General features: G+C 34.7%; 2 protein-coding genes across 8 annotated transcripts; both read left to right on the forward strand.

Annotated features, from left to right (window-relative positions):
• Window positions 1-4,966: 4,966 nt before the first annotated feature.
• Arpc4 (Actin-related protein 2/3 complex, subunit 4) lies at window positions 4,967-6,361 on the forward strand. Its single transcript, XM_011300930.1, has 4 exons — window positions 4,967-5,164; window positions 5,340-5,666; window positions 5,745-5,915; window positions 6,008-6,361. The coding sequence occupies exons 1-4, from the start codon at window positions 5,162-5,164 to the stop codon at window positions 6,011-6,013; spliced, it is 507 nt and encodes a 168-aa protein (XP_011299232.1). The 5' UTR covers window positions 4,967-5,161; the 3' UTR covers window positions 6,014-6,361.
• A 448-nt stretch (window positions 6,362-6,809) lies between these two features.
• Window positions 6,810-22,748, forward strand: NfI (Nuclear factor I). Of its 7 annotated transcripts, none has more exons than XM_011300938.1 (13): window positions 7,311-7,363; window positions 8,834-8,992; window positions 9,701-9,856; window positions 13,025-13,216; window positions 13,304-13,487; window positions 14,351-14,404; window positions 14,517-14,615; window positions 15,336-15,476; window positions 15,686-15,826; window positions 20,188-20,381; window positions 20,675-21,055; window positions 21,137-21,371; window positions 21,470-22,748. In XM_011300938.1, the coding sequence occupies exons 2-13, from the start codon at window positions 8,990-8,992 to the stop codon at window positions 21,682-21,684; spliced, it is 1,995 nt and encodes a 664-aa protein (XP_011299240.1). In that variant the 5' UTR covers window positions 7,311-7,363; window positions 8,834-8,989; the 3' UTR covers window positions 21,685-22,748. The 7 variants fall into 7 exon arrangements, with proteins under 7 accessions (XP_011299235.1, XP_011299234.1, XP_011299240.1 ...); XM_011300935.1 differs by lacking the exon at window positions 7,311-7,363 and adding an exon at window positions 8,162-8,237 and having other exon boundaries at window positions 8,514-8,992; XM_011300937.1 differs by lacking the exon at window positions 7,311-7,363 and adding an exon at window positions 8,165-8,237 and having other exon boundaries at window positions 8,773-8,992.
• Window positions 22,749-23,494: the final 746 nt, after the last annotated feature.

The raw sequence follows: 23,494 nt of genomic DNA on the forward strand, positions 1-23,494 counted from the left end.
GGGGGAGAGGAGAGGGAGGGTGTTGACTCGTTGAAACGCTTAGCGAGATTGCAGTCGACAATACAACAATACATGGTGCGTGACACACCCGACGGTGCTCAAGGAGAGAAGAGAGGCCACGCTTGTTTTTCTCTCCATTCTCCCTCTTGTATTGCTTCCAGAGAGTGAAAATCTCGCCAATTCCAGGGCCCCGTTGCCACACCCTATCCTGTGCCTATACCCCTCTTCGTCCATTCATCACTTTATATATACCATATCAGCCCGCCCTCGCATCGACAAATTATTTAATGTCTCAATTTCCTTATCAAATTATCCTATCTGATCATTAATCAAAACATCGGAGCACATAATTATTCTTTACTTTCTTCAAGTATATAAACATTTTTGGATTAACTCATCCGTCAATAATCATTCAACTTGAAATCTTTATAGTATAAAGCTGAGAGCTCTTTTGTCATTTTTTTTTTTCTCTAACATTCCTATATAGGGCCCAAGTGGACAATCATTCACATCCGGATTGCGCTCTCTCTATACAATCGACAATGAGAGATTATTCTGTTTACAGTTTCCCTTTCTTTTTCATCATTATTTAAGTGAAAAAAAAAGAGAGCACGCAAGAACGGAAAAAGTCTATCTGCCAATCTGCAATGTACTGGGGAGTATAGTAATATTTTATTAATGCAATTTTTCAAAGGTGAAAAATCAAAGAATTCCGACAATTCAAGCAATTCAATGGTTTTATTTCATGTAAAAATGGCTGATTGTAACAATATAATTGTGAGAAAATAGGGAAAAGTAATGGATGAAAGTATAGCGTAGGTGTTATCAAAATAGGATGTTTACAAGGGGAGGCTGAATGGGTAAGGGCGACGGATCACAACCCCGGTAACGTATGTATAAACGGCTAAGCCCGGCTTAAGTTTTTGCTACTGGGAATAGAAAGTTGAAGAATCGAGTGAGTGGATATATTGGGGTCGACCCCATAATCTATACTTAAGAACGATGATGATGAGGGACGACAGCTACAACCAAAGCGGCAAAACTATGTAACTGTGCTGTAATATCACAACATAACCGATTTGCCTTTCTCAATAATTCTCTATGATTTTTTTTTTTTCACAATTTATTCAATTTGTCATACAAATTCTCTTCAATGCTGTCTTCGATAGTTTGTTTTATAAATTTGTCTTATTGATTTTCACTGATGGTTAAATAGGCTTTATTGGCAAATATATCAATTCCCCCTCGCTTATTTCATTGGATTTTTCCACTTGATTAACGAAAAAATGCTGAGATATATTATGGATGGAAGCTATAGTTATAGAATTTAAATCCTCCCTTCATTCTTTTCGAATTTCAAACTGAGTACAATTTAACGTACAAGTAATGTAAAGTCATTACGTATATTACTTTGTAAAGATTCTTGGCTGGTTGGCTGTTATAGACTATATTATTTCTTTAATATAGTCTATATGCTTCAAAGTAAAAGCCGAGCAGAGGCTCCATTTCCAGAAGGGTGACGACCTCGACAATCGACTAAACATTGGTAACAACCGATACACAATGGATATTCAAAAATGCTGCGGTTAAAGAGCATTTGAGTATAGTTGAGAAAATAGTTAGCGGCAAGAGAAAAAGAGAACGACAAGAGAGTTATCCGGATTTTTTCCTCTGATATAGAGAGTGAGAGACAAATTGGTTGGGGATTTACGTTCTACCCTTAATCCTTGTAATCCCTTGGCTTTACTCGGGTATTATCGTAAATGCATTTCAGAAGCGAGTGAATTAAATTTTTTCCGTTCAGACGTAAAAATGTTCCAAGTTTAGATGACATTCACTTGTCAAATATCTGACAATGGAAGATACAGCGTTCACCAGCTTTGAAGCATTTGCGTATAGGGTGGAAATTATGGTTTTTTTTTTTTTTTTTCATTTGATTAATTTCAAAATTCCACGTGTATATAATAATGGTTAATAAAATGAAAAATGGATAAATCTTTCAGGAGTAAGTTTGGCTATAAGTTTAAAGCTTGAAGATAGAAAAATGGAGGAAGGGGGGCAATAGAAGAGGATTTGAGGGGGTGGATTGCCGAGGTGGACTAAATAAAGGGGATGAACGAAAGGCGGTTGAGGGGGACGGGAATGTAGTTCGCCCGGGAGCAGCTAGGCAAGCGTAAAACTTGTGTGCTGAAAGGCAAACATTGACATATGCTCACATAAAACCTCAACGCCCGGAAACCATGATTTCGATCCGATTCGCTTCATTCGCGCGAATATACACGCACAATTATCTTTCCCCACTATATATATACATATATATGTATACCGCTGCATATCCACATACTGTTGTATCATTACATGCGTATATATATATATATATATCTTATGTAGCTAATCACTCGTCATTTCGTCAGTCGTTTATTCGCTCAATTAAATATACGAGCTACATATAAAGTTAAAGAGTGAATGCGGAAATAGTGAAAAATAAGATTGTCTCGATATTGCCGGGATATTCACATAACCGTTGGTTGAGCTCCTATTATGTCATCGACCACTCACTCCAGTGCATTCCCCTGGGCAAGGGAGTGAAGCTTTCGTCGCTCATGTACCCGTTGAGGGCTGCGACGCCGTCATCGTTTGTTCGCGCCACACAGCCTCCATTTTAAGCCATGTTGGCTGAGCCCGGCCCGCAAGGGACTCTTACTCTTCTCTCCTCTCCTACCCCCTTTTTTCATCTTGAAAACTCCAACCAACCCTCCCCCGGGACACGATGCCTTTCGTGGAGCGTTCAGCGTTCAGTACGCTGAATGTCGTCGAAAAAAAAAGAAAAAAATGAAAAAAGAAAAAAAATACGAGAGCCAGTAAAGGATCGAGGGCGGTGAATAAATGCAGAAATATAGATAAAGAGATGAAGAAGCAAGGAAAGAGAAAACGCTTCTTCATTCGCCCATTCGCGGCTTAATCGTCCAGCAACTGTGTGAAAAGCATGTAAAAGAGAACATACCTGTCGTGTAAAAAAGCGCTTAAATGCCACATCACATTTGTAAACGAATTTTTTATCCATTCTCCTTGTATACTGTAGTACTGAAGTATTGTAATCTATCTTAACACGATTTATAGACTGGTGGTGGTTATATCGTGATTGGCGAATTACGATAAGACTGCACATTCAAAGAAAAGATTCTATAATATAAATCCGATATAACGCCACGAAAATTTCATCCAAAGCAATGAGCTATAGGAGCTAATAAGAGGATTTAGTGAATGATGGAAAAATAAATCCATTTTTGCATCGTGTGATGCGTATTGGCTATATATAGGTGCTGACTATACATTATAAGGGGTGGATTAAGTGATGACGATTGTACTCGTGCGGGAACAGCAGTTGATGGGCGTGAAGGTAATACTCAATACTGGAAAGACAATAAAAAGCTTTACCAAGATGAATGATGAGGGTCGGCTATTGTCAAATGTCTATGTCTTTCAATGTGGTCTTTTAGGCACCCTAAACGCCTCATATACTAATGGCTAATCAAAGGCTAACCATCTCAATTACTCATTAATTTACCTATTTAATTAGCATCGGAGAGAGAAAGAGTTACAACAAACATAGAGATATCAATAGAAAAATAAAATGAAGGGAGAAAAAAAAAGAGTAGATTGTTATATACCTAAACAAATGATGGGATTGTTTGTAGAGGCATCGTTTTACGCATGACCCTGTGTGCATGGGTTCTTTATATTCTTTTCTCAATTCAAGTTGATACCACTTGAGCGAGCTGGAGTATAAACGAATGCGGGAGAGCCAAAGAGACAAGGACAGTAATAAGAATTGGTGGGGATGGGGTGTAAGAACTGTATTCGTATGGGTCACCCCGAGGGGCTTTGATCTGTGCCGATCCCGGAACTTCCATCCTATATTATTCGCTCCTTCAGCCACCCCCAACCTATTACCTACCACTCTTCCTGTTGGCGCCCACTTCTCGCTTTTGCATTGCTCCTGAGATTCAAAACCTCATCCACCCAAGAAAATCAAGACGCTTGTTTGTCACTAATTACTCTCCTCTTTATCCTATTCTCATTCTCTTCTTTTCTTCAATCTCTAGGAAAATACCCTAAACATTACATTTTACTCTGCATCTATGTAAAAATTCCATTTGACAAAAGACCATTTTGCCATAACATAACATAAGACTCGCGTAACTATAGAAATATCGACGAAATAAAGCAGACAAAAGTGCGACTTGGTGGTGGATAGAGAGATTGAGAGGGGCTTAGAGGGGCTTTGAGGGGCCTTGAGGGGCCCTGAGGGGTCCCAAGAGCTTCGTCAAAATCTTCAACCTTTTGATCAACGCACCGGCGTTGCTTCACTTAAACGCACCTTGATTTCTCATGAATATGGAAAAACTGCAACTCTCAGCTTAACTACACTGTAAAATACACGGTAAATTGTTCTCCTCTTAAAGCAAATCAAAGGCAAATTATACTCAGTGTACAAACTACATTTTAAATAAATATATCTCAAATTGAATAAAAAAATTATATTTTTTTAATAACTTCTTTTGCGGAGATTATATTCATGAAGTATTTTACAAGCATTTAAATAGCCTTTCAAACGCCATCTAAATGTCAACCTACCTGCTGCTTTATCAACTGCAACTACAACTGTCTAACTTTCTTCTTCCTACTGTCGGATATGTGCCTGTTGAGTAATGCATCGAATTTTCTTATAATTCATCTATTTATATTACAATGGCGGTATATTCAAACTTCTGCCGGTCCTTGATTTACCATTTTTCCTTCTACATGTGTTTTTTATTATTCATCATCAATATATAATATAGTCAATTGCGTGTGGTGCCCTCCCTCTCTTGGGGTGCAGTACTACGATGCCCCTGGGATCACTCAAACCCCCAGAACTGAGCCTCTACTTTAGTCAATCCTCTTTGGACAGCGCAGTGAGTAATTGACCAAGCCCTTCTTCCCTACTAACTATATACCTATATAAATGATCAATTCATTGTGATATGTCAAATTTGTTTATCATTCATACAATACATAATAATAATACTTGGAAATTTTACAAAGTAATCGTTACATAATACATTTTTAAACAGCAATAATCATAAATTTTCAAAAGATAAACCAATAAATAAGGATAATGGTAAGTGAAGGGGTTTCACCGGGTCATTCAATAGGTTATAAATTTATTTTTTCATGAAATTTATTCACGCCCCACCTGAGTGGATAAATTGATTAAGTCAATTGTTAATCATTGTAGAAATTATCACTTATGGATTACTCTTTATAACTAATTTATTCTGTAAATTATTTTTCAGTCGGGCACTCTGAAGCCTTATCTTACGGCAGTAAGACGTACACTTACAGCAGCTATGTGTATGGAGAATTTTCAATCGCAAGTCGTTGAAAAACATAATAAACCTGAAATTGAAGTCAGAATAAGTAAAGAGTTATTACTCACTCCTGTTGTCATAAGTAGAAATGATAAAGAAAAAGTGTTGATTGAGTCAAGCATCAATAGTATGAGAATAAGTATTGCTGTCAAGCAAGTAGACGATTTGGAGAAAATTCTTTGCCACAAATTTACAAGATTTATGATGATGCGAGCTGAAAATTTTATGATTTTGAGACGAGTACCAATCAAGGTAAATATTATTTCCATTTTCCTTCCAATGAAACAGATACTTTATTTTATTTATTGCTAATATTTGGAATTTTTTCAGGGATATGATATCAGTTTTCTCATCACAAACATTCATGTGGAACAAATGTATAAACACAAAATAGTCGATTTCGTTATTCACTTTATGGAGGAAATTGATAGGGAAATCAGTGAAATGAAATTATCAATGAATGCAAGAGCTCGCATTTGTGCTGAAGAGTTTTTAAAAAGGGTGAATGTTATAAAAATAACTACTATTGATATTTCATTCAATTTTTTTTTCTCTTTCATGGATCAATAATTTTTTTTTTTTTTCAACGAAAGTTTTAGACTATCAAGTGGTTGTATCGTCGAAGGGAGAGCTGCAGAAGAAGAAAATCCCATCTAATAATTCCAAGAAAATTCTGCAGTAATTTTCACACTTGAAGAATTATTGTTGTTTTTCATTTTTCGTTTTGATGAATTTCATACTTTAGCAATTAAATCTCGAGAAATATTCAGTGAAATAAATTTCTGCATTTATCGCTCTATAATAAGAATAACTGGTGAATCAATCAACAGTGGTTTGCATTTGTAACAGAGTTGACGCGATTCAAGGAAAAATGTAAGAATGTATTACATAAATTGTAGGTTGAGGGAGTCTATTGAGAATAAAGAATAGTATTAAGAATCAGATAATTAACGAAATATATTCATTAAAGAACTAGTTCAATTGGTTTGTTATTTTAAGAATTTCATAATCTCAAAATATACTAGCCAAATTTGTTTGAAAGAGACAAAGAAAAAATCATAATGAAATCTATGTTGTTGCGCATGGGGAGTAGTTAGGAAAAGCAAGAAATAGTTATAAAATTGGTAATAGTCACACAAATCGAGTGGTGAGTAAAGTGAAAATAGCAGAGTACGCCGACGCAAAAGCCTCAACGACAGATGCTTTGGAGTCGGCGTAGTCTGGGACATTGCATTACATCTACATGAACAGATACGAGCCAACTCTATATGCAAGTGAATGGAAGAGGGAGAGGGATGGCGAGGAGGGCGAAGGAGGGCTGAGTGAAAAGCCTGAAAGAGAGAAAAAATAGTATTCGTGAATTCAGTGGGAGGAAGAAAATGAATGGATAGAAAAAAAATATTAGGTATTGGTGGGGCGAAAGTAGCAGTTGCTCAGACTGTGGATAATCAGAAATCTGTCAGACGTTCTCGGTGAAAACGGGAGCAACGAATAATAAAGTTCGGGCAGATAGGCTTTTTTTTTTTTCAACAAGAGTGTGAGGAGGATGCGTGTTTTTGGGCGCGGTGTTTCAACCCCTAACCCTTGTATCCAATACCGCAGTGATAGCAATTACAGAGGGTGTAACGAGGAATTGGCCAATTGGTTTTGTAAAGAGTTAAAAACTTATGAATTTCGCTTTCACCTTGATCAGCTATATTTTTTGGCACATTTTATAACGAGTATAAAATCAATCGAGGATTAATCGTTTAAAAAGTTGGAGGATTGAAATTAATTTGTTACAAGTTTTTGGATGACAAGTAATTACTGTGTTTGGAGTTTAGCGCATTAGCGCGCACCGGCTTCAGCCTGGACCGTTTTCATCACTCATGTTTATCCCAGATACCCTAAGGAGCTGTATGGTGGAACCAGATGTTTCTACTTATCTACAGGCCCCTTCCGTAGGACAGGTAATCCCTTACAAATATCTATTTTATGTTATTTAACCATAATAATAATCATAATTGCCGACAATCGTTATACAAGCAGCATCGATGTGCATGTCGTTGTGAGCTCTAGTGATTTAGAGTCTAGAGTAATGCAAATGCCACCCTCTATGCCATCCTTCTCTTTTCTATGTTATTTCATGGCTGTAGTGTAATTTGTAATGATGTATGTGTGCGGTCTATGTTCCACCAGACGGAGAGGAGTTTGGCTATCGATCGCTTGAGCCAGCAGCCGCGTGGTCGCCGTTACTTCTTCCTTCCTACCCCCCAATCTCACCTATATTTCTCTTAATTTATCTCCTTTCTTGAGCTTTTTCTTTCCTCCCACTTTTCAACCTCTTTACTGATTAAATTAAATATTATATATGAAATATAAAATAATGGGAATTACAATCTAAAATGCTATAATGAAAAAAATAGAAGAAGAAGAAGAAGAAAAAAATGATAATGTTATTGAAAAGCGGGGAAATAATTAAATAGTAAAAATAATGGAAGAATGGAGGGAAGGAAGGAAAGCGACGGTATGAGTAGATGCTCTTGGTTCGAGGGCAAATCTAGTAAGCTAGGACATGGACTATTAATAAACAGTGTTTGGGGGTGCCGTACCTGGCCGCTTCTATCTGGCCGCCGCCGCAAGCGCGCTTTCTTCCTTCTCTTTCTGGTGCTCACTGTGTTTGTGTACGTTTATACAGACTCTATCTCACTTCGCTGTAGTCTCGATTGGTGAGAAGAGCGCGGCCATCCACCGGCGTCTCAGTGTCGCCGCGACGACCAACGTCGTCTAATACGTCGTTACATTTTCTCTTTACTCTCTCATTTTATTTTATCTTTTACAATAGTAATTTATCCATAATTATTACTAAAATATTTGATAATTCCTCTCTCAACCTCATGGCCTTTTAACTTACCACTCTCTCTCTCACTCTCTTTCTCTGTCCATCTTTGCGTCTTTGCCAACCCCCTTATATTACTTTTCGCAATGAATAAAAAAAACATCTGATCATCATTGACAGAACAGGGAAAAAGATTTTTCGGGAATCTTGAACGCATTTTCCTTCAAGCCTTTTTCCCCAGCTCGACGCTCTGTTTTTAAACTTCGCTCGTGCTTCACAAGTTTTTCAGTGGAAGATTATTGCATCAAGGTGGATATATTAAAACCAATCAACGCACAAATAAAATACATACATATATAAGAAATAAAAAAAATTGTACTAAATCGCTCCACGTCGTAATTAGTTATTCACTTATCTAAGAGGTTGTTTTTTAGTGAGGTTTTAAAAAGTATTAAGTAAAGATAAAATAAGAGTAAAGTAGAAGCGAGACCACGTGAAGAATTGTGATTGTTTGTGATTGTTGAAAATTACATTTGATAGGTTGTGTGAGAATAGTAGAGGGTAAATAAGGGAGAATTAATAAGCGTGAATACAAGAGCAGATGAGGCCACGATCAACCTGCGTCCAGGAGGTGGAGGAGTACCGGTGTGACCTGCGCTACGGTTATTTCGGGAATACATGTTTCTGACAACCAGACGAAGATAGAAACGGACGTACGGTTGTGTGCCACAGCGGCCCCAGTCCTTGCGAGTACTCGATGGTTCGTTTCGAACATTTTTTCATCACCTTTTCCTTTTATTTCTTCTATCAACAATAATAATAGCTGTTGCTGCTAATACTAAAATTTATTCTTCCAATAATCATTCCCTCTCTACCTTAATAATGAATATTTCATCTCTCAATTAAACTATAATAATAGTATATGTATATCTATATTTATTGGTCAATCATCAAAAGTGCATTCTTCGAGTGTTGAATTAGATTGATGGGCAAAGAAACGATAAATATCATTCCAATTATCGACTTGTCAATGGCCTTTAATAGCTGAGGTTAGAGCAAATATGATGAGGCTCGATGAGTGCTCGCTGTTATTAAAAAAACGAAAAAAAAAACACAATAACAACACCATTAAATCCATCGTTAATATCGTGTCTGACTTCCTAAGACCAAAACTACTAACTGCTGCTGCTGCTGCTGCTGTTGCTGTTGCTGGTGCCGCCTCCGCTGTCGCTGTCGCTACTTGTTCTGTAACTCGTGTAAAACTAATACGTCGAATACTACATCGAGATATTACCTATTTACACTACATTTACTTATCCAAAATAATAATGGGCTTTTTCAACCATGAGGCAATTATTCCTCTCAATAAGAATTATGTAATTAATATTACTACTGGGTCTGTGTAATTTTCTAGATGAAAACTGAAAAATTGCACAAGGATAATATTTTGTTGGATTTTTTGTTGCAGGATGAGTTCCATCCATTCATTGAGGCCCTTCTTCCATTCGTGAAATCGTTTTCTTACACGTGGTTCAACTTACAAGCAGCTAAAAGGCGTTACTATAAGAAACACGAGAAGCGAATGAGTTTAGAAGAAGAACGTCAATGTAAGGAAGAACTACAGGTAACCGAATGTTTTTCATATTTACTATTTATTATAAAAACATCATATATGAAAAAACAAGCTTTACATTGATGTACATGACATCATTTAATTTTCCCTTATTTTATCGCTCAATTTCAATGCTTTTGCCTCGGCAAAATTAGCCACTACATAATGCCTAATGAAAATAATGGTATGAAAATTATACAAAAGATCAATAATCAATAGTTAGCTATTTTACCCTACAGAGACAGAGAGAGATATAGAAAATATATAATAATCAAACGAGTGACAAAAAATGGAAAAAACAAAAAAAAAACAAAATATATGTATATATAATAATAATAAAATAAGAAGATTTCAAACTATTTTTGGATCTGAACGACCTCGTGACGTTCTATCGCTTGGCCAGTAGCTCTCATCCCAACGTATTTGGTTCATCTACTTTATTTTATATTCGGCTCGTAAATCTCTGTTTTACACAGATAGAATATATTTTCAAATTACTTGCCTTTCATAAGCCAAAGGCTTATACCTGGTCCTATACATGGTCAGGATAAAAATCATGATTTGAAAAACATTTTCCTTCCCTGGCTGGAAAAGCTGTCAAAATGTTAAATTATATTGAAAAAGGGACTAGTAGTCCTCTTTTGAATAATTGTCAGTATAATAAATGTATCCAGCCAAGTGGCTCTTTTAGCCATTTATAGAAAAAACTCCGATTTATTGACAATTTTTGCAATTTCTCTTGATTAATTTTCCCTAAAGCATAATTTTTTATCACAAAAATAATGACAAGATGATGAATTAGTAGATGACGATCGTAGATAACAGACAGACAGACAGGCAGACATATACATCTATAGATGCGAATACAGCCACACGCATATAGCGTATACGCCGTCGCGACGGAGGCTGCGGCTACACGGCGCCTACCAACCAACATCTATAATCTCTATGCGGATATCGATTTTCTACCCTGTATTTCCTAAATTTATGCAAACTAGCAACCCTGTCCGCTGCCCACCCTCTAACTGCTCTATCTATCTTTCATCTTTGTTCATCCCTCCCTATATACTTGATTCTACTGGTCTCAGTATGTTATTGTAAAGAGATTCATTCATATATTACTTGTAATCTCAAGGAGTAACATGTTATGAGTAACAGTGTCATATTGCAAAAATTTTTTTTCTTAAAATACGTGATTTCATATTCTTCGAGAAACTAGACACATAGTGTCGTTTTATTATTTATTATTATTAACATATATAAGCAATCAAAGTATTAATTGAGGGAAATAATTAATTTTATTGAATTTTAAGTTGTTCCTTCAATTTTCATGTATGTCAGTTTTCATAATCATAATATCCATATAATATTGAAAAATACATAGGAGATGAGGCAGTGTCTGAAGAGACAATTTACTGGAAAAAATATATCGGCAATTTATATCTCCAACTTCTTGCCGTAATTTTTCACAAACAATTGCCATTCTCCACTGCACATTTAGAGGGCTCAGACATAGGAGAAAATGGGCATAAAAAGTACGATGAAAAAAGTTGGAGAGTTGGATGGAAAAAAAAATTTAGTAGTAGAGAGAGGAACATGGTGAAAAATGCATGGCCAGTCGAACGGTCGATCGTACCTATCTAGTGGTAGAAAGGGAAGGAGACGTCGAGAAAGGATGAGCATGAGAATGAGAAGAAATTGGAGACGGGGGGTAAAGCTGAGACGCGCCTCTGTCTCTCTCTCTATTGCTCTCTTTTTTTCACGTTTGGTCCTTGGTATTTACAGCACTCTGTGCAGACCTCGGAATTGCCTATAAAGAAATCGGAAAGTCGCTTTTGTTCATGTCATAATGTAGTAATGTCAAGAGGAAAGAGAAAGGAAGGGGAAAAGGCACCCTCGGGACTGTTGCCAAATTAATAAATATATTTTACCTACTTTTGCGAATTTTCATTTGACAAATGAGTAAATTTGCCCTATCAGAGAATCAGAGAATAAAAAAAAATATTCCTCCATTGGTGTAATTGAGATGTGATTTTTTTTTTCCATTAACTTGATGTCACTATATGTGAATATAATTCACTATATTTATTATTACTTTATTATTCACTTAATCGAAAATATTTTTATTGAAATTAAATCGAGTTTTTTTTTTCCCTATTTTTGCTTTACTCGGAGGGGAAAAAAAAATTGAAATAGCGGAGGAATGAGGCCTGCGCCGAAAAAAGTAAATCGATAGACCGCTCCGTTACATGTTATAGCTACATGGTGTACATACATGTACGTATAAACTCTCGCGGGATGTACATATATGCTAGAAAAGGAGAAAAGGACAAAGATCCTCCCTCCAACCCTGCACCAACCGATATACCTTACAATTCGGTGTGCACTTACGGGGTGGCCTGAATTTAACCACTTCCATCATCCTACTTTTTCTCATAAATTCCTCTCTCTAATGAAATCTATTAATATACTGTACCAATAGCTTTTAGCCTTTCTCATTAAATTAATACTTTCGCCCAAGCGATTTGACAAAAATGATATTTACATTTTCTTGGATGAATTATTATAGATTGAAACCCCTTAAAATCAAAGGACTAGAAGTGGATTTGCAAATAATTACTTATTCTGAGATTTTCTCCTATACATTTTTGCAAACTCAGGAGCAGTGAAGAACGCGTTAAGACTTTACAACGTATACCACGACTTATTTACGTTGACGAAGGACAGCCTGCATTGAATACATGATTGTGCCATGACTTCTGTTTCTTTCCTTCATTCTTTCTTTCTTTCTTTCTTTCTTTCTTTCTTTCTTTCTTCCTCTTCTGTTACATGCAGATTTCTCTTTTTCCTCTATTTTTCTCTCTTATCTTTTGCCTTCATTTAACTCTGGCACTCCCATGAACGGCAAATGTAATCGCGGGTGCGACGAATCGACGAGAACTACATGCAAAATTCCCCGCATTCAAATGCTCAATTCGATATGTAGGATGGTCTTGAAATATTTCCTATTCCACGTGTGACTTACACGAGGTGAAATAATAAAGAGATTACGATTTGTGCAGTGCATTTAATTTTCAGTGGAAACTTTTCACATATATATACGTTCATCTACACTTATACAAGCAATTAATTTCCTCATTGCATTGTTCAATTGAAATATTATTTTTATGTTTTTTACAGAACGAAAAATTAGAAGTAAAACAGAAATGGGCCTCGCGGCTCTTGGGAAAATTGAGGAAAGATATAACACAAGAATACAGAGAGGACTTTGTCCTGAGCATAACAGGAAAAAGACCGGCAATGTGTGTATTAAGCAATCCTGATCAAAAGGGAAAAATGAGACGCATCGACTGTTTGCGACAAGCGGATAAGGTAAATTCATACATTGTACATTGTAATATTTCATATCCTGATGATAATCATTCATTGTTTTTTTCTCACCATGTCATTGGAAAATAGGTTTGGAGATTGGATCTAGTGATGGTGATCCTGTTCAAGGCAATACCCCTAGAATCAACAGATGGTGAGCGTTTAGAAAAGACCGCCGAGTGTGCCCAACCAGGTCTATGTGTGAATCCCTATCACATCAATGTCTCCGTCCGGGAACTCGATCTCTACCTCGCCAACTTTATTACGAGTCACGGTAGGTCTTCAATATTCTTCTTCCTGTTAATTATTCCCCAATTATAGAATAAAAAATAAATTTGCAAATATTGCGCTTCAAATGACGCAAATCTAGCTTGGAAAAAGGTCGACCACGTTTATACCCCTGAAAAAAGTAACACCGTTAATCAATCATGTTTACTTTTGCAATAAAAAAATAATTAAATTATCAATGAATGATTAGAGCTGTAAAGGAAAGGGTGTATTAAGGTTGATAAATTTTTCATTTGCCACACGCATACTCTTAACGCCATTCTCTAGACATGCACAATACGAGTTATATAGATATATATACCTATCTCTATAAATAAATAGAACCCTCTTCGCTACTCGCTTACGTTGATTTCAATTCGTGATCATTCTTATAATATCTATAATATTATTCAGTCCATGATCGGAAATTCACCTGGTGGAATTATACACAATTATGGTACTCAATTGTACAATTGATTAATCTTTATTTTCTTTCTTACTATACTTGCCCAACTAATTTTTATCTCTAATGATACCCTAATTAAAATCTGCAAAGTAATTGAGCTCCAAGAAATATTAATTCAATACGGTTCTATTTTTGAAATTTGTTCTTGTGTCTTTTTGGTAATGTCAAAATACCTTAGAAGGTTCTAGATGTTGCTACTATTTGGTATTTCAGTGGGATATTGCGCAATATTAGTTTGCGTAAGATGGAACCGTCACAAATATACTCACCGAGAATGTACATTTTCTTATAAATAAGGGGGAAGCCATTGAAAAAGTATACGGGCAAATTGCAAACCAGACTGAGTTCTAACAATTTTTCTGTTGATTTTTTTTTTCTTTTTTTTTTGTTACTTTTCATTGCAGAAGTGCTTAATGGAATTTGCAATACCAATAAAGAAGAGGAACGACGACGGAAAGGTATGTCTCAATTCAGTGGATAATTTTGGTGTTTGAACATTTTCAGGTAAAGAATTATTAGAGAGGATGATAAGTGAAATTAACATATAGCGTTGGTTGGGTTTGTTGCCAGGTGGAGGGTATCACGAACTGTATAATGGTGTCGTATGCAACGATACGATCCTAGCTACCGGTGTCTTCAGCTCAAAGGAGCTTTGGATGCTTTCAAAAGGTACGGCGATTTTCTTATTAAACTAAAATCATCTCAAATGGTATAATAAAGGAAAAGATGAAAGATTATATTGAAAAATTGATGAATAGATAACTTGAAACACTTTAAGCATTGTGGATGCTTTCGAAAGGTAAACAGTAAGGCATATACACTCTTGAAAGCATCCAAAATTATTTGAAGAGAATTCGCCCAGAGCAAATGAATGGTTGAAAAAATCAAAATTCATCCAACGATGTTGAAAAGTATTTTTAAGCAATGTCATACTTTCCCACAAGTATCATTTCAAGTTCACAATTCATTATGATTTAATAATTCCAGAGTTTAATAAAATATACAATAAAGATACTGCTTGTTTTTTGCATTCTTTTAATTTGCATTTTACGTCTAATAAATCGATGCTATCTATGTAATAATTAAATAGTAAATTGGTTTGCAGAAGAATGGTTGTTAATAGCCGCGAGTGAACCTTCTACTAATGATCGATTGATATAAGCATTCCTTATTCTTCGAATATCTAAATAATTATATTTAATTCTAAAACATTGATATTTTACTGTATAATTGGTGCATTTACTGGAAAATTAAATTTCAAAGGTGAAAAATATGATAGTGAATGATTTACATAATAAAAAGTAGGGTGACTTTTTCGGAGAAACTTTTGATGGGAAGAATTAAACAAAGAATAAAATAATACGTCGTAATGCATGCGTCTGGTTTCAGCGTCCATACTGCATGACCTCAGCGACATGCAGCCTCAAATAAACGCGATCAAAATAGAGCACCCGCCGTACTACTGCAGCAGCTACACACCTCCGTCCGCAGCCTCCGCTGCGGATCATGCTCAGCCCGCGGCAAGCTTTAGTGAGTTTTATAATTCATGCAACAACACAAAAATTCAACAAAAATTCAACACAACTCGCCAATAGTAAATGAAATGAAGAGAATGTCATTCTAAATCATGGTTATTGAAGCGTAGTACAATATTCACAATATTTTGCCAAATTTACCCAAACCAAATTTATTGGTTGATGCTATTCCCCCTATATTTAATATCATTCCATGGATTATAGGTCCACCCCCGGTTCATCAATTAATACGAAATGACAAGACTGATAAACCCCCAGTTTCCGTATCGAGTGCACCGAGTTTTTCACCTGTCCTAAGGCCCGAAGATGGTCACCGTACAATGGATTCACCGCATTCTCAGGCTGGTATGTTCTGTTACAATTTTACTAATTTACAAAAAAAAAAAAAAAAACTTAACTAAATATTTCAATAACTTGTGCTTGCAAGAATATTTCTGAAACAATATAGATAAATTAACAATTGAATCAAGTGAAAAAACTTAATCGTTGAAAAAATGATGAAGTTATTGAAACATACGCTGAGAAATTAAAAATTGAAAGTACAAACAACTAACTATGTGCTTCTTGACTTATTTTGCCTTCCGCCTCATTACAATTATGTTCGTATAAGTCTGAAAAATAATACAACTAACTAGAACGATTTTTTCCTCCATTTATTAATAAAATTTTAATTTTCGATACGAAAGAAACATGGATTGGTCGATCGAAGAAAAAAAAATGAAAGAAAAAAATGGTAATAATCGACGGCGAAAGTTTATTTCTACAAAAAAAAAAAAATAAATAAATAAAATGTCCAGTGTGCGATAAACCCATTTTGAGCTGACTTAGGCATCGTAAGTGAAATGGTCAAATTCTCGTACGTTGAAAACAATACCAGCATTTTTGGATATTGGATACAGACTTCCTCTACAGTTGAGAAACTTTTTGTCAAGCCGGAATGAATGTCATCATGCCGTGATTTACCACCGATTCTAAGAATCATGATGGAGACATTAATTGGAAACTAATCGTGGATTTACGCGTCGTCTGTTTCAGTCTGAGCCCGAGCAATATTGAGAGAAGCTCGCTAAGTCTACCAAAAGGTACATTTGTGATATGGTTAATATGATGTTATCTATCTACCTATATGCGACATGTACACGTATTTTTCGTAGACGTATGTGCGCACGGCTGTCTATATATTTGTATATAATTATACATATATGCATTATATGTATAGATATATATATTTATATATAAACAATATGAAATATATTATGGGTATTATGGGTATGGGTATGTTGAAAGCGTACGTATTGCCATCATTCACGAGTAAATGTATTTTTATTATTATTATTATTATTATTATTATTATTATTATTATTATTATTATTCCCTTGTCATTGTTACTGTCAAATCTATTTCTGTTGTCATTGGTGTTAGTATTATTACAAGCATATTTCTCTTCTTAAAAATATTCATTTGAGTGTTTTGTGGTGCACTGGACATTATCCAGAAGTGCTTGTTATTATAATGAAGAACGATGACAGAATTTTCCAAGGGCAATTTCATTATTGATTAATTTCTTTTTTATTATCCTACTCAAAATTTTATTGCTTATAGTACTCTTCTACGAAGGATAATAAAATAATTCAAACTCACCAGAATTTATTGCTCACTAATTGTTTTTTGATAACGTAATTGAATAGATTGTTCTATATCGATAGAATTGCAAGATGAAGAAATTTGCTTAACAATAAAACCTATTTATTATTAAAATGAAATTCTTAGCTAATTTAAAAATGGCTATTGGGTATCTTCGCAAATGAGATTTTATTGTTACGGTCTTTGTCTCTCTTCCGCTCTTTGTCTCTCCTTTCCCCTGTATGTTTCATATGTCAGATAGAAAGGGAGGTAAAAATTCAAGGGTATGTGGAAATTACCAAACGTAGAAAAAAAGGGAGGGTTATATTTATTCTCGTTTACCACGAAGAGGTGTGAAAAGTTTCGCAAAAAATATTAGTACGATTTGCCATCATCCCCTTCCCCCTGTAAATATCGCTCTTATTCCGTAATGTACATCGATGAATGTGTTACATTAGCCGCCTGCTAAACTCTATGCACGATTGTTTGACGCGATTCCACTGTCTATTTCTCCATATGTTTCATCTGCTCTGAAAATCATTGCAGTTATGCGTGGCGCACAATATATACCGGAAAATCGTATGTTTGTTTTTAATTTTTCGACGAAGAGAGTATAGTAAAGGTGATGGTGAAATACAAAAAAATTAACAATTGAATTGAATACAGAAATTTAATTATTTTTGTTAATTGAATGGAGAAGCCAGAGTTTAATTTACAAGGAACCTGAAAATAATAAAACCTATGACCTATCACATCTGTTTATTTTCCCACTATCTTTTGCATCGTTTTTTCGAAATTAGATAATTCATTTATGGCATTTGAGGCACCAATGAACGGACCCCTGCTAATTTTTAAAACTTTCCAATAATAAATGGACGTATTTTATTGGAGGATTAATTATTATGTAAAAATATTTTTTGCCTGTCCGATAGATCTGTCTGTTTTAAACGGAAGAAATGATTGAAAAATAAATAATTTCACACCTTTACTGGCTAAAAACTCATCCAGAATGGAAATTGGAATTATGGGAGAAAAGACAACGCAGATGGATCGGCGGACAGGCAAACATCGAAAATACTAATAGACGTTCAAATAATTGATTAACCAATATTAATCATCAATTAGCTCCTATCATCTGTATAATCGGTAAGCTAGCTGTCGCTGTCTGATCTGTCTGTCTGTCTTGTATCTCTGTATTTCTTTTGTCTGATAGTGATATCACATGAATTTTTTGAAACCCTTATAACTCCTCGCTATTATCCACCGTTTTGTTTGGACCTTCAATTAATTAATCTCCTCTCCTGTTCCCATAATTATTTTAGCTATTCTTGGATTTAACAGCTTCGGCTCCTCGATTAAGCCGATTTTTTTTTGTTATTTTATATTATGGTTATGACGATTATAATTATGATTACCATTTTTTACGATTTTTATTATATTCTATTTCTTCTTCCGCTTCATCAATTCACTTTCATTAAAAAAAGTATGAGGTATTAATAATGATTTGAAGGAAACAAATAAATAAGAGTCAAAGCTGTTATTCCCTTCTACGTACTACTACTACTACTACTACTACTACTACTACTACTACTACTACTACTACTACTACGACTACTACTACTACAACTACTACAACTACTACTACTACTACTACTACTACTATTACTACTACTACTACTACTACTACTACTACTGATACTAATACTAATACTAATACTAATACTAATACTAATACTAATACTAATACTAATACTAATACTAATACTAATACTAATACTAATACTACTATCATGAAACATTCTTATTATAATTATTAGATTTACGTATTATGTCTCACTCACTGTACACGGCCAATGCTCTGGGTATGTCGTATGCTGGATGTCATATTAATTGAAAATTCAAACTTCAATATATATATGTATAAAAAAAAGCACTGAAATAAAAATACATATATATGACATGAAATTTGGATTAAGATATTTTGTTAATGCTCCATAATGTTACACTCAATATTCACTTTACATTTCACATTTTCTTCACCTTTTCTCTTTCACCTATTTAACCCTTCTTGAAAATCCAAACTCTCAATTTATTTGAAAGGAAATTCACGTATATATGTTCCATGTATTGCTATAAAAACATGCACATTATACATATATATGTTGATTCAATATGTGTGATTTAAATACGAGGGTTGTTGCGATGTTTGATGTTGTTTTCACTCATTCATTAATTTATGTGGTATATAATGTATATACGTGTGGAATATTCCAACTGCCAAATTATTTTTTTATTTACATGTATTTAATTATATACACATGTTTAAATTATATTGTTGATGTCGATGTTTTTCATTAAGAATTGATGTTTTCTTTCATAACTTTTTCTCCCCATTGTTCTGTTCATTGATGTGATGTTATTTAATCATTATTATCTATCTTGCTGTTTGATGTTTGTCGTTGCACAATGTGTACATATATATAGGGAAAGACCCTTTATTATTGTTTCTTAAAATTTATATTGCTACACGGTATATTTCTTTGTCAAATTGATAAATTTGGCTTTTTTCATGGGTCTATCTTTATATGCCATATATATGATACATGTATATATCTACCATAGGCAGTGATACGTACATGTATACGATGACATCTCTCATAATTTTCTTGTGAACTGGAAGAATAATGAATATTAAGTTGCTTTCATCTATCCACATATATAAAATGCGCTGCGGTAATAGACATATACATGTACCTTACAGCCAACGAAACCAGTTATGCAGCCTTCACGCTTCGTATATATGTTTTATGACAAAACAGTAATGAAATTGAAAAAAGAAAATAATAATTGAAAAATCGCTTTTGCGAAATGGTGTTGCGTATATTTCAATGTCAATTGGATTTTCGCTATAAATTTTTAACTTCACAATAACCAACTACTTCTCAAATGTTGTGATGATATAAAAATTGTATTTTTTTTTTCTCTTCCCAATAAGGAAATTGGTTGGTTTCCTGTTGTAATAATGGAATGAGAAGTAAGACTGCAGATAGAAGGAATTCTAACAAATGGGGGATTTGTTTCAGGATTGCATTCACCTCATGAGGGTCTTGCTAGTGGTTCTAGTCAGGGCGGTGGTATGGCCAGCCTCGCCTATTACCAGCCTGAGCACTCGGTCTCGAGCGGGGTCGTCAAGTATCCTGAGAATGGCCACGACACACTATCCGATTTTGTTACGTTCGTTTGTCAAGAGGCTGAGAATACTCAGCAACTTCCCCAGGTAGCTTCCGTTTCCCCCCCGTAACAATATCTCCTAGTCTTTATAATTCCGTGCTCCAATCACTCTGGCAAAGTAATAGATGAAAAAAGTATTTCTTGAAATTGTTCGAAAATTTCAATGTTGAAATTTGAAATTTGAAATTTGAAATATGAAATATGAATATGTGCATTGAATATGACACAATGTATTATTGAGTCTTGTGATTTCTGTGGAATAGTCAAATAATAAAATGGCCAGAGTGGGGGGACCGGTGAAATAATGTCGGTTGAATGATTGGTATGCGAATTTTCCAGGCACAATTAACTGGTCAACGTTCCGGCGTACAAAAGTTCTCACAGTATTACCCCAGCTCAATGTTACCGCCACCACCGCCTGCACCAATGGCAAGGCCAGTGGCAATAATACGCTCAACCGGTGAATTGAGTGCAACAGGTTCAACATCACCACCTAATTCGTCCACATCACCGATAGATCCTGCTGATCTAAATAGCACCAGTCAAGATCAGCAATTGGCAGCGGCGGCAGCAGCTGCTGCTGCTGTCGGTCTTGTTGGCCCTGGCTGTCAAAGTAGTGTGGATGCAACTGGAAGAAAAAGCCCCGCTCGAATTCTCGTTACTGCACCACACACTAGTCGCGAATATACCTTTGCGCATTTTCACTCTCAGCCTGGCCAGGTATCATTTATTTATTTATTTATTAAATTGTTTCATTATCCATTGAATTTAAATAAATTAATTTATCATATTTTCTAATAGCAAATATTCACCTATCCAACAATCAGTTCAATGTCCGGTGTGATATCACCAACCAATCTTTCGCTCTTCTCGTCACCTGTATCAGTGACAAGGCCTGTGGCAACTCAGAGATCGGTTACAAGTATTCCTCCCCGTTGGAACACGGCACCGTTCATCAATCTCGAAGATGATTATAATATGATTGCCCCGATTATTGCCGGTACACCCGGGGAAGCCTCCACCTCAATAGAGGATGGTAAGTTTGTCCATAAAAATATTGGCGAATAGTATACATTCATCACTCAAGAAAAAATCATAAATCTATGAAATTTATTAAATTTATCAAATCTATAGACAGATATTTTCATCCAGTACACACGAGCAACATGGATAAAAGCGGCTCTGGGCCATTGATTGGCAATGAACTTGTCAATCAGGATCCAAATACTCATCATCATCAGCATCATCATCACCACCATCATCATCATCAGACTCAACCCCAGCAGCAACAACAAAATCAACAGCAGATACTCCAAGAAAAGAATGGTCGATCAAAATCACCCCCGTGACCCATGGATGCTCGTTGCGCGCGTCACCAAGAGGCGACCTTGCCAGCGGGATCACCCTTTGGAGCTCTCTCTATGAGAGTTTCCTAATTATAAGAGAGTTACTTTCTTGAAATATATTGTATCGTATTTCTTCTTCGTCTTTCCACTTGACACTTCTGGCAATCACTCTTTGAAAATCTTTATTTCGCAAATTTGAACCAACAAATTATACTAAATTCCATTTATCCCCTCTTAAGGCCCGGTTGGATTATATTTCCAACGTTATCCAGATAGATTTTTTGTTAATACTATTTTTGTTTTGTTAAGTTTTGTTCCACCATATTGTTTGTTTCCTTGTTTTTTTGTTTTCAATCAATTGTTTTTCAATCAAACATTTCAATTTACAGTCTGTAGTAACAGTATATGAGTAAGTAATTTATTCGAGTGATATCAAGTGGTTTGGTCCGTTGTGCATATGCTGTGTACAAAAGAAATTTTCGATAAAGAGAAAAGAAGAAAAACAACAGAAAACCTATCCATTTAATGTGAGAAAAATAATCCATCGGGGCCTTAACTTTCTACATAGAAGATTGCTATAGAGATATTCAATCCATGAGTTCATCATTGTAAAATTTAAACTAGTAATATCAATAATTGGACGTTATGTTACGCATTAAAAGTTTAATTTTTAAAGATATAGTTTGCCAAATGAATTGAGCTAATAATAAAAATTTTAAAAATATTGACTATATTTTATGCCTATATTTGCTCAGATTAATTACGTATCGGTCACCACAGACTCTTGAGTAGAACCAATAGTAAAGATAAACCAGAATATACTAATGGTTGTAGGTACTAAAGTGAAGGAAGAGAGTGAAAAATGGAAAAAAATTCTCTGGCATAAGACGTTGAGTGAATTTCAATTAAGAATTTTTGTGAATAGATGTGACATTTTCATAATATACTGTGTGCACATGTGTATGAATGAATTATGTATTGATACTATTATCAATCATAATGAGTGGGGATGATGATTTATTGCGAAATTTAATTTATTCATTTGAATTTTTTTTCTTTCAAAGAAATCTCAGGAGAGGCGAATATTTACGAAAAAAAATAAATAAATAAATAAATAAAAATATATGAGTTTCAAGAAAAATCCTCTGGCAAAAGAAAAATTCTGATTCAATTGATATGCTGATAAATTTTAATTATCTACATTAAATCATTGAATCAAATATCGTTGCAATTTTCGGGTGCTTTTTTTCTATTAAACATTTTATTGTTTTTTTAATTGTTATCCGAGTTGAGAAAAATAGAAGCAGAGTCATCAAATTCTAATCTATTTCATAAATAAGGATTTTGTAAAAAGAGCAAAGATAAAAAATTGTCGGAATTTCCTATCTTAAGATTCGAAATTTCAAATCTTCAGGGTGTAGCTGTTAATATATTGTGTATATAGTTTAACGAGAGTTTTTGGTGATTTAGTTTGCTTAACACGAAGGAAGATATGCATACATATAAAAGAATTAAACATTTTATTTTGCAAATTGTTGAATCAAAAAAAAAAAAAACATGAAATGAAAATATTGGATTATTCCTTTCGATGGAAGCAATTTGAGTTTCGTATATTCATTTTATCCCTATCTCCTCACTCAATGGCAATACAAATACTCCTTTTTCCAAGTCTCTATCATTTTACTTAGGAAAAAATATCCTCCGTAAACATAATTAGGTTCAATCCCTGTTTGTCTTACAATACTAGATAAAAAAATTGCTGATTTTTTTTTCTCCACGAAAATGAAAGCAAGTATGGTGAGCTGTTGATTAA

Source organism: Fopius arisanus, unplaced genomic scaffold (assembly GCF_000806365.1).
Source record: "Fopius arisanus strain USDA-PBARC FA_bdor unplaced genomic scaffold, ASM80636v1 scaffold00019, whole genome shotgun sequence".
Classification (NCBI taxonomy): Eukaryota; Metazoa; Arthropoda; class Insecta; order Hymenoptera; family Braconidae; genus Fopius; species Fopius arisanus.

What these genes read in the sequence shown, in the direction of transcription:
- Arpc4 (XM_011300930.1), top strand. An exon ending in TGAGACGAGTACCAATCAAG is followed by an intron (nt 5,667 to 5,744) that starts GTAAATATTATT and finishes GAATTTTTTCAG; the next exon opens with GGATATGATATCAGTTTTCT.
- NfI (XM_011300932.1), top strand. Translation starts at nt 7,283, where the DNA reads ATGTTTATCCCAGATACCCTAAGGAGCTGTATGGTGGAACCAGATGTT. An exon ending in ATACTCAGCAACTTCCCCAG is followed by an intron (nt 20,382 to 20,674) that starts GTAGCTTCCGTT and finishes CGAATTTTCCAG; the next exon opens with GCACAATTAACTGGTCAACG. An exon ending in TTCACTCTCAGCCTGGCCAG is followed by an intron (nt 21,056 to 21,136) that starts GTATCATTTATT and finishes ATTTTCTAATAG; the next exon opens with CAAATATTCACCTATCCAAC.